Below are 11,508 nucleotides of genomic sequence, written 5' to 3'. Positions count from 1 at the left end.
CACACGGCAAAGCCTGGCAAGTTCCCTGTGACGTATTCAGTATGCCAAAAACAGTAACAATAAGTCTCACAATTTGTTGTGAGACATTACTGGTGCCCACTTGAGCAAATCGATGAACAACAGGAAGACAGTGCTACAGTGCTACAGTGGTTTTGGAGTCACACCCGGCGATGCACAGGGGTTTCTCCTGGCTCTGCACTCAGGAATTACCCTTGGCGGTGCTCAGGGGACCATATGGGATGCTGGGAATCGACCCAAGGGTCGGCTGAGTGCAAGGCAAACGCCCTACCCGCTGTGCTTCCAGCCCCACATACTTTTCTCTTACGGTGCACAGTGGTGGGATTGGTGTTTGAATATTAAATGTAATGAACTATTGTGAACAACTTTATAAAAATTAAATTAATAAAAAAATAAAAATAAAGTTCTCCTAATAGAAGATAGCCTGGAAATGAGACATTTTCAAGCACAAGGAAGGATGGTAGTGTCAGAATTAGACTTTTAGGCTGTATGTTTGGATAAGTTTTTGTGGGTGATAGAGTCAGGCTAGGGGAAAGAGATTTTTGGGCAGATAATGTGACTCAGGCAAGAGCTGGTGGTTTGAGGACTCAAGAGACAGAACAGTGGATAGGGCGCTTGCCTTGCATGAGGACCACCTAGGTTTGATCCCTGACATCCCATATAGTTCCGCTAAGCACTGCCAAAAGTCATTCCTGAGTGCAGGGCCAGGAGTAACCCCTGAGCATTGCTGGGTGTGCTGCACCCATCCTCAAAAAAAAAAAAAGCTGATGGTTTCCTGGATTAGGGTGGAGCAAGTGGATCTAGGAAGAATCAGACAAATCTCAAGAGTTAAGAAGAAGTATTAGGGCTGGGAACATGACTCAATTGTTGAGCACTTGTGTGGTATGTGTGAGTTCAGATTATATATATGGAGACCATGTCAAAAAAAAAAAAGGAAAATGAAGAGGTTCCGGGGTAGAGCCTATGCTTCACATGTATGATGCCAGCACCAAATAATAATAATAATAATAATAAACAGACTTTAGGGGTAAGAAAAGAAAGGAGAGGGCTAGACAGGGTTCAGGAGCACATGGCTTGCATATGTGCGGGTCCCTGGTGTGATCCCCAGCACCACACACTCTCCAAAGCATTGCCAGGCACAGCTGAGGCCTCCTCGAGGTCACCTAGGAGGTCCTGGCAGCACGTGTCCAGGCCCAGCTGCCATAGTCAGAGCAGCACAAGCAAGTGTGGAAGGTAGGTGAATTCTAATTTGGGCAACAGGTGTGTCTTCGGGGATTCCAGGCGGGACAGACAGCAGACGGCAGCCAATAGGTGAGGAACTTGACTGGTCTGGGCTGCCCTCAGGGCTGCAGACAGGGCAGAGGCTGAGACTGAGCGGTCGAGAGGAAGGAGAAAACCCTTAGGGCAGACGGAATAAATGATGCCAAGATGGCAGGGAAAGGACAGAAAGAAAAGGAGGAAAACACGGCGGGCGTCTTCCCTGGGGAACCCCACTTGCACAAAACAAACTCCTGAGAGTGAGGCACACTTGAAACAGTTTTATTTCATTCGGAAGTGAAACTCAGACACCAACCCCACCCACGGGGACAGCACCCAGGAAGGGCAGGAGCAGACTATTAGGGGGATCATCAGCCACTCTCAGGATGAGAAAGGGGGAGCAGAAGGTCTCAGGGCACCTGCTGGGGTCGGGGGTGGGGTTGGGGGAGATGGTGGTGGTGGAGAGTGAAGTGCGGGGGGCATTCCCCAGACTCATGCAGGGGATGAAGAGGCTATGCAGGGGGTGGGGGATGAGGGTTGGGGCCCCTCAGCCGCAGTCGCTGGGGGCTGGGCTCAGTAGCTGTGAGCGGAAGACTTATCCAGTTCACCGTGCTGCTCCTTCTGCGACTCAGTCACCACCTGCTGGAGGACAAGGCCTGTGAGGGGCACAGACCTTCGGCAGCAGCACTTTCCCGCCGGCACCCTGTCCACTGGCCCGGTCCAGCCCCCATCTCCCCCCATCTCAAGGACCCCAGGAGGGCTCCGAAATCCCGAGGGAGCGAGCGGTTCGGGGGTCAAGGCGCCCCGCTTACCTCCCCATCCCGAGTCTCAATGGTCCTGATCAGAACCATCTTCCGGCTGTGGGTGTCCTGCGGCAGCTCCATCTCTGGGAGAGGAGGGACGAGGGGACCGGGGGCGTCGAGGAGGGCCGGGCGGAGGGGCGGGGGTGCAGAGAGAGGACAGCGGAGCCAAGGCCCAGCGCGGGCAGGGCAGGGCAGGGGCGGGCAGGGCGGGGCGGGCTGGGAGCGGGTGCGGGCGACTCACCGGCTCTCTTGGCGCTCAAGGATGCGAAGGAGTGGACGGGCGCGAGGATCCTGGGGGGACACGCGCTCAGGCGCCGCCCGGCCCGCGCCCGGCCCGGCCCGCCCCGCGGCCGCGCGCCCCTCACCGGCTCTCCTCGCCCTCCAGCAGCTTGCGGTAGGTGGCGATCTCGATGTCCAGGGCCATCTTGACGTTGAGCAGCTCCTGGTACTCGCGCAGGTGCCTGGCCATCTCCTCCTTGAGCTGGCGCAGCTCCTCCTCCAGCCGCGCGGCGCCCGCCTGGTACCCGCCCGCCTCCAGGGCAAACTGCTCCTCCAGCTCCCGCAGCTGCCTGAGCAGCGCCTCGTTCTGGGGACGGCGCGGGCGAGGGGCTGAGCGGGCCCCGCGCCCCCCGCCCGGCCCGGCCCGGCCCGGCCCCCGGCCCGACTCACGGTGCCGCGCAGCCCGTCCACCTCGCACGTGAGGCTCTGGATCTGGCGCCGCGACTCGTTCATCTCCTGCTTGGCCTGGCGCAGGGCCTCGTGGTTCCGGTTGGCGGCGTCCGACAGGTCCGCGTACTGCGGACGGGACCCGCCGGCGTCAGCCCGCGCGCGCGCCCCGCCCCGGCGCCCCCGGCCCGCCGCGCCCCGACCTTGGACTTGTACCACTCCTCGGCCTCCTGCAGGTTCTTCACCGCGATGCTCTCGTACTGCGCGCGGATGTCCCGCAGCGCCGCCGTCAGCTCCGGCTTCACGGTCGCCTCCACCTCGACCTGCTGCAGCTGCTGGCTGTCCACGCTCACCTGCAGGTCCCGCAGCTCCTGCTCCGGGCCGGCGGGGCGTCGAGTCAGCCGCGCACGGACGCGGGGAGACGCTCGCGGGGCCCGGCAGGGGGCGCCCGGGAGCGCGGGGACCCCGGCCGCGGTGCGGGGCGCCCCGTCCGCGCCGAGCCCGGCCCCGGCTGCAGCTCCGCCGCTCGCCACTGGGTGGCAGAGGGGTGGGGGTCGAACCACCTGTCGCGCGAGCCTGGCGCGCCCCGCCTGTCCTCCCGCGCCGTCCCACCGGCGGACCCTCCCGAGCGCGTCGCCCGGAGCCCCCGCCCGCCGTCTGAGCCGCCCACCCACCTCCTCGTGCAGTTTCTTGAGAAACTCGATCTCATCCATCAGAGACTCGATCTTGCGCTCCAGTTCCAGGCGCGACAGGGTGGCGTCGTCCACGTCCTGGGGGCGGGGGTGCCCAAGGGCGGGGTCACTGCCGGCCGGCGGGCCCCTGGCGGGGTCTGGGCGCCTCCCCGACCCCGGCCGCGCCGGCGGGGCGCCACGTGGGCCGCGCTCACCTTGCGGAAGAGCACGAGGTTGTGCTCGGCGTCCTCCCGCTTGCGCATCTCGTCCTCCAACCTAGCGCCAGAGCGGGCGAGGCTGAGCCGCGGGGCCACCCCCTCGGGACCGCCGCCCCCAGGACCCCGAGGACGGTGCCCGACGCGCGCGCCCCGGGAGGCCACGGCGCGGCCCCTTCGCCTCCTCCCCGGAGCATCCGCACGCTGGAGGGGGCGGGGCGGAGGGGGCTGGGACCCCGGGGGCGCGGGGGGCGCGGGGAGGCCCTGCTCGCGAGGAGGACGCCCCCCGACGGCGCGGCCGGCCCGACCTCTGCTTGAGCGCCGCCAGGTCCTCGGCCAGCCCGTCGCGCTCCACCTGCACCCGGTCGCGCTCCCGGCCCAGCAGCTCCAGCTCCCGGCGCAGCTCGCGCAGCTCCTGGCGGCACAGCTGGTCGGCGCGCGCCGGCTCCTGGCCCCGGGCCTGGCTCAGCTCCCCGCGCAGGGCCGCGTTCTGCTGCTCCAGGAAGCGCACCTTCTCGATGAAGCTGGCGAAGCGGTCGTTGAGCTCCTGCAGCTCCTGCTTCTCGTTGCTGCGCGTGGCCAGGAACTCCTGGTTGAGGGCCTCGGCCACCGAGAAGTCGAGGCGCTCCGAGGGCAGGCGCGGCAGGGAGCCCCGCGGCCCGCGGAAGCCGCCCAGGCGCCCCGAGGAGCCCGAGGACGCCGAGCCCAGCAGGCGGCCGCCCGAGAAGCGCGAGCTGGACGCGTACGAGAAGGCCCCCGGGGACAGCGAGGGCGGCGGCCCGAAGGCGCGGCGGTACGAGGTGGAGCCGGCGCTGGCCCGGAGGCCCGAGGGGTGGCTCGTGGCCATGGCCAGGGCGCGGGTCCGGGCGCCGGCTGGAGCCGCAGACCGGGGCGAGGCGGCTTTATAGCCCCGCGGGCTCAGGGGGGCCCGGGCAGCTCCTCCCACTGGCCTGATGCGGGGTATGTGGGGAGGGGGACGCCCCACCCGGCGGGGAGCGGAGCTCCGCACCCTCCGCCCGGCGCTGGCGCCCCGCCAGCCTGACCCCCGCGGCTGCCCGGAGGAGACGGGAGGATGGAGGGAGGCGGGCGGCGACCACCGCAGCGGGGGCCTGGGCAGCGCCTTCCCACAAGAAGCCAGGCCGGAGCTGGACCCGAGGACAGGGGGCGCCGACTTGAGCTGGGGTCTTGAAGGGCTGTTGGGTCAAGGACAGGCGCCGGTGCCCCTGATGGATGGAGCGTTGGGCGGGGCTAGGCCCTAGGCCCAGATGCTCCACTTGGCCCCCAGAAGATTGGCTGCCTCTCGCCTCTGTCACTACCCCGGGAGGAGTGGGGGTCTGGAGAGCAAACGCAGCGGAGGGGCCGGGAGGGCATCTCTCCAGTCCCCAGGGTCCCGTGAAGGGCTGCTGCCTGGCGCCAGCTCTGCGCTAATGCACCGGCCACGGCCACTGCCCCACCCCCGCCCTGGACGCTGGTGGGGCGGCCTGCAGGTCTCTCTGCCTTAAAGACACAGCTCCCAAAGGGGGCCCTGACCCAGGCCCCAACTGGGAGGGCACATCAGAGGGAGCTGAGACCAGTGGGGCCCAGCGCTGGGTCCCGCTCCGGATGGGCCGCAGCCTGCAGAATGCCGAGCTGAGCCAGTCGTGGACTTGACTGGGTTCTCCCTCCCCCCAACCAACTGCTGCTCTGTCATGGGCCTTCCCGGAACCCAAGGTAGGACGGGGAGGGGGCCCGAGGGGGCAGCAGCAGCTTCCAAGGTTGAGAGATGGGTGGACTGGCAGGAACCCTTATGCAGATGCTGCAGATCCCAGGAGTTGGGGGATGGAAGGGAGGAGAAGGTGCCGCCCATTGTGGCCCCGACCGGGAAGCAGAGCGGCCGCTCCCTGGAACCAACCGCCAGCCCGTGCACACGGAGATGTGTCTTTGCAATAGCCGGAACCCTAGGAGCACACCCACCCCTCCCCCCAGGCTCCTTTCCCGTCCTCCCCACCGTGCAGTGAGCGGTGAAGTTGCCGTCTGGCCTCTGCATGTCAACCAGCTTCCAGAAGATGGCACAGGCCGCCCCGAGCCGCACGGAGCAGACAGAGGCCCGCGGAGGGTCTGGGCGCTGGGATTTGCCCGGAGCCGGAGGCCGCTGGGGCTGGGTTCCAGGCTCTCGGGGAGGGACCTGCTGCCTGGGGTCAGCGCGCACGCAAGAGCGCGGCATCCGGGCCGGGTTTGGGACTCTATGCCGGAGCCAGACCGCGGAGTGGGTGCGGAGGAGGGCGGCTCCCCATCACTGCAGGGCACAGGAGCCTCCCGGCTTTGTGCATCTCCCGAGATGGGCCGACACCGCCCACTCCAGCCCTGCAGCCTCGCTCCTCGCTAGGCCCCTCCTTCCTTCCGGCCCTTCGTCTCCCACACAGCTGCCAGGTCCCTCTCCGTGATGGGTCCGGTTTGGTTGCCAGGGGGATGGAGGGAGAGGAAAGAGAGCAGAGGATGGATAAGCCAGGACCTTCCCTCTGAAATCCTGGGAGAGGAGAGGCAGAGGGTCCTCCTTGACTCAGGAAGCCAGGCCGGGAGAGCTGGGGCTGGTAGGATGGTACGAGGGAGTGACAGTTAGTGGGCCAGAAGACAGGACACAGGCTAAGGCGCTTACGGAGGGGAGGGCACAAGGCTAACCTGACTTTATGGTCCCCTGGGCACCCCCAGGAGTGATCCCTGAGGGTGAAGTCAGCAGGAAGCCCTGAGCACCATTAGATGTGCTCTTCTCGCAATCCAGATAAAAGTCACACCCCAAAATAGGGAAAAGGCGGACATTGGTGGTGGGAAATGTACACTGGCGAAGAGAGGGTGTTGGAACTGTATGACTGAAACCCAGTCATGAACAACTTTGTAACTGTGTATCTCACAATAATTCAATTAAAAAGTTTTAAGTGTATGTTTTAGATCCAGGGCTCTGACATCCAGCTCCCGAGCTTTCCACTGACTCCAGGAATTTCTGCTTTTGGGGCCACACCCAGCAGTGCTCAGGGCTTACTCCTGGCCCTGCACTCAGGGATCGCTCCTGGAGGGACTCAGGGACCATGTGGTTTTCTAGCAACTGAAGTCAGGTCGGCCACATGCAAGGCCAACGCCCTGCTGCCTCTCTGGTCCCTCCAGCTGTCTCTGTTGTTGCCTGTATTTTGACTCATTACTCAGTTCGTCCACATGCCTCATCAAAGATCTTCGCAGAATTTTGGGGAGGATTAAATGCATAAACACATGACACATGCTTAGAACATATGGAGTAGAGACTAAAAGTGGAAGCGGCTGGAGGGACGGCTGAAGGGCTGAAGGGCTGAAGGGCTGAAGGCATGCTTTGCATGGAGGAGCTCCAGGCTCAACCCTGGTTCCCACAGTCCCCTGAGCACTGCTAGGAGTAGCTTCAAAACCAAAATGTCAGCTAGGTTTGTTCTTCACTAGGATGAGGTATTAGCTACTTCCATTACCCTGGTATCAGCTAGAATGATGGCGATTACAGTCAGAACTCTGGAATGATATCAGTAGCCCTGAGTATAGAGGGGGTCTGGACTTCTTAAAGATTGTCCCCACTGCCAGCTGAGAATGCTGAACACAGAGTGGCCGCAGCCTTGCCAGGTACGGGGGTGGGGGAGTGGGTTCATCCTCTGAGATGACTGGGCAGAGCACATGGATACACAGACTCGGGCCTGTCATTCTGGGTTTGATTAACAATCAGCTGCATGCTTTGGGTTGGGTGACTTAACCTCTGTCTACCCACAAACAGGGATGTTAATAATAGTATTGTCAGAAGAGTAAATGAGTTTCAATGCATGAAACAGTGCTCAGCACCCAACATGTGCTATATAAGTATCAGCCAATGTCACCATCACCTCTCCTCCTCCTGATAACCCTTGACTGCTCCAAACAGCCTGGAGAGGAGCTGGAGTGGTTAGGGAGTTTGCTTTCCATGCTGCCAACCCGGGTTCAATCCCTGGCACCCCATACGGCCCCTGAGCACCGCCAGGAGTACTCCCTGAATGCAGAGCCAGGAGTAACCTCTGAACATTACCAGGTGTGGTCCCCAAAAAGACACAAACAAACAAACAAAGACCAAAAGCCGGAGAGGGAAATAGCAGAGGTTTGCAGGGAAGATGTGTGAGGAAGTTTGGGACCTGGGCAGGAGTGATGCTGCGGCGGCCTTGAACTCAGAGCTGAGTGACTGAGGGAGGGAGCACGAGATGGGGGTGGGGGAGGAGCCAGGTCCACAGCTGGACCCCCGCAGCCACCTCAGGAGCCAGAGCAGGGGAAGCTGCTTCTGGAGCTGCGGGTTTGAGGGGTCAGAATCCCAGTGAGTTTCTAGGCGAGATGCGGCAGAGGCCCAGGTGAAACGGAGCCAGTCAGGGGAGAAGCGACAGGACCCAGCGACCCTGAGCAAGTGACTTGTCCTTCCTGAGCTTTGTTTCTCCCAGGAAGGCTGAGAAGGAAGTGTCACTCCGTGTGGAGAGCCGTCGCCCGTGTGAGGCCCCAAGGGACAGAGGAGAGAAACGGTCACAGGGACAAAAGTCTGGCTACTTGCAGGTCAGTGTCCCTGGGCTCTCCCTGCCCTGGGACTGTCTCAGCCTCTAGCCACATCCTGGCCAAAGCCCAGTGTCCTCCCCAAGAGGACCTTTGTGTCCCCAGGTGCTTGCTCCTCCTGTTCACAGCCCCAGGCCCTGCTGCCCCAGAAATGGCTGCTGGTGCCAGGACTCTGTGTGTCCCAGACGTGGAGCACAGGGGCGACCTGAGGCTCAGAAGCAGAGAGCGGGGCTCCCCTCTGAGTTCAAGCCTGGTGAGCCCGACCCTGGGAGGGATGGGCGCCTGCAGGAGCCAGAATGAGCCTCCCAGGGCCGTCTCCCGTCAGCTCACCTGCCGGGTCCCTGTCAGTGGGGACTGACAGAGCAGCTTCACCAGAGCGGAAGAATTTCCGCATTATCTCCAGCCTGGTCCTCTTCTCCTGGCCAGGGAGCGCAGTGGGTATCTTTCCATCTCGCCACTTCTTTCACTTACTGTCTAATAATCTGGCATTTCCAGGTGCCCTTCCCTGCCCTTCATTCATGCTCCCGTGATGACTGGGCGTTAGACACTTGGTGTGGTGCTTGTGGACTTCCTTGGGATGCTCTAGTGTTTGGCTGTGGTGTGCTGATGATTTCTCACTCTTATGACACCAGGGGTCCCAGATGGCAGAGCCTGTCCTGGATACTGAATCCAGAACTCAGCCAAGACTTGTCTTCATGCTGAAGCACATTCCAGACCCAAATCACTCACTTTTCCCCCTTGTCTTTTTTTTTTTTTAATGTAGGAGTGGCAGAGTCTCCTGCCCCCGCACCTGGTTGTCCTCGCCGGGGCCCCTTGGAGGGGAGTGGGTTGAGTTTCCCTCCCTACCCTGACCAGGGCTCCGGCAGCCGAAGACCTCCAGAACCAGCCACCACCATGCTGAGACCACTCTCAGCACACATGAAGGTACTGGCAGAGGAACAAAGGCATGCGGGTCCGGGGACTGAGATCTCCAAGCCTACTCGGATCGGATCGGGGCTGAGCATCCTCCACCCAGATCCTCCAAATTCCAGTAGGCGGGGGTCACACCCACCAACTGGCCCCCTGGCGCCTTGTAATCCCATCAACGGCCAAGACCCAGAGACTATAAAACCCAGCTCCCGGAAGTGTGCAGCCGCATTTGCGGCCATGCGACATCTTATTGTTACATCTTATTATCTCATTCCTATTTTGGACAAACTGGCAGGCTACCGAATGTAACCTGCCCACATGGCAGAGTCTGGCAAACTCCCCGTGGCGTACCCAATATGCCAAATACCAGTAACAATGATGGGTCTCATTCTCCTAACTCTGAAAGAGCCTTGATTATGGCACTCTTTTAAAAATCTCAGGGCTAGGACGAAGGAGACGTTACTGGGGCCTGCTCGAGGCAATGGATGAACAACAGGATGGTCGTGATAGTGAATGTAGGAGTACTGCTATTTATTCAGCCACTGATTAGCTGATTGAATTGTGCATGAACTCCACCTATTGAATCACCGTGAGAGCAGTTACAAAGCTTTCGGGTCTAAGTCTCAGTCATACAATGAAACACCCGTACCTTCACCAGTGCCCATTCTCCACCACCAAAAACCCCAGTATACCCCCAACCCACACCCTCCCCCTACCTGTGGGGCAGATGATTTCCACATTACTCTCTCTCTACTTTGATCACATTCAATATTTTGACACCAGACCCACCATTATTATTTGAGATTTTACCCCAACACTCAGATCTGCTGAAAAGGCAACAGTAGACAATTTGTGTTCTATTGCTGGTTATGAATAACATATGATGTCGCTTAGCTGCAGTAGGGCCATGTGATTTTGAAATTCTGAAATTTTAACCCTTAAATCTGGAGGGATTCTGCCAAAAGCCACTGGGTTTTGAGATTTGCTCCTGAGTCTCTGGGATCATGGCCGTTGAGCAGCTTGATCAGGAACCAGAGAGACCGTTTGTGGGCGATGACTTGGGGTCTCATTGGGGTGGGGAGGACAGGCCCGGCTCCACCCCCATCCTGTGAGGCCCAACAAGTTTCGTCACTGTGGGCCCAGACCTGACTGTCCAATGGCCTCTGGAGGATGACGGCCACCGAGCCGCCAAGGGGGAGCAGGCGGAGGGACAACACTCTTTCCCCCTGGGGTGGCCTGGCGACAATAACCTACTGCAGGGTTTGGATGCATTTCTGCCAAAAGCCACTAGGTTTTGAGATTTGTTTCTGAGTCTCTGGGATCATGGCTATTAAGCAGCTTGATCAGGAGTCAGAGAGGCCGTTTGTGGGCGATGGCTTGGGGTCTCGTTGGGGTGCAGAGGACAGGACCGGCTCCACCCCCATCCCATGAGGCCCAAAATGTCTCATCACTGCAGGCCCAGACCTGACTGTCCAATGGCCTCTGGAGGATGACGGCCACCGAGCCGCCAAGGGGGAGCAGGCGGAGGGACAACACCCTTTCCCCCCGGGGTGGCCTGGCGATAGTAACGTACTGTGGGGTCCAGACGCACTTCTGCCAAAAGCCACTGGGCTTTGAGGTTTGTTTCTGAGTCTCTGGGATCATGGTCGTTAAGCAGCTTGATCAGGAGCCAGAGAAGTCGTTCGTGGGCGATGACTTGGGGTCTCATTGGGGTGTGGAGGACAGGACCGGCTCCACCCCCATCCCGTGAGGCCCTGCGTGTCTTGTCACTGGGGGCCCAAACCTGACTGTCCAGTGGCCTCTGAAGGATGGCAGCCACTGGGCCGCCGGGGGGAACAGGCCAAGGCATGAAACCTATTCCCACCTGGGTTGGCCCAGCACCGGTAACCTACTGCAGGGACCAGACGCATTTCTGCCAAAAGCTTTTGGGTTCCAAGATTCGTTTCTGAGTCTCTGGGATCATGGCCATCAAGCAGTTCAAACAGGAACCAGAGAGGTCTTGCCTCCAATTATATAGCTGAGCTGGAGGTGGTTTGTTGGTGTGTTTCCCACATACCTAACTTTTGGCCTTTTACTTTCTTGGTAAACTTTGCCCCAAGTTTTTGGGGTCTGGCCAAAGGCACAACAGCAATTTTGGGGTATCTGAAAGTCTGACGGTGCCATCAGGCTGCTGATGCACTCGCCTCACAGGTACGGATTGACCTGCTGGCGGCACCATATCCCTGGCTCCTTGTCTTTTAAAATTTTTTTTCTCCTTACAATTTCTGAGGGGCAGCTACCCTAAGTGTGTCTCGGTGGATGGGATCTCTAGGCAGACACACTCAGCTGTGAGATTCCAGGATCGAACTCAGGGCCTTGATGATGTGAGGCATGTGTGCTCCACTTAAGCCACATTCCTGCCCCCTCCCCCACATA

General features: G+C 60.5%; 1 protein-coding gene across 1 annotated transcript; it reads right to left on the bottom strand.

Moving 5' to 3' along the window:
* Window positions 1-1,765: 1,765 nt before the first annotated feature.
* PRPH (peripherin) lies at window positions 1,766-4,477 on the bottom strand. Its single transcript, XM_056120291.1, has 9 exons — window positions 3,939-4,477; window positions 3,631-3,691; window positions 3,419-3,514; window positions 2,948-3,115; window positions 2,748-2,873; window positions 2,444-2,664; window positions 2,326-2,369; window positions 2,088-2,173; window positions 1,766-1,914 (listed from the first exon to the last, which is right to left on the bottom strand). Exons 1-9 carry the CDS (start codon window positions 4,475-4,477, stop codon window positions 1,849-1,851), a joined length of 1,407 nt encoding a protein of 468 aa, XP_055976266.1. The 3' UTR covers window positions 1,766-1,848.
* Window positions 4,478-11,508: the final 7,031 nt, after the last annotated feature.

The sequence above is a fragment of the Sorex fumeus genome, unplaced genomic scaffold (assembly GCF_029834395.1).
Source record: "Sorex fumeus unplaced genomic scaffold, SorFum_2.1 ptg000042l, whole genome shotgun sequence".
Classification (NCBI taxonomy): domain Eukaryota; kingdom Metazoa; phylum Chordata; class Mammalia; order Eulipotyphla; family Soricidae; genus Sorex; species Sorex fumeus.
Note: the sequence above shows the minus strand (reverse complement) of the source record. Positions and strands in the feature narration are given on the sequence as shown.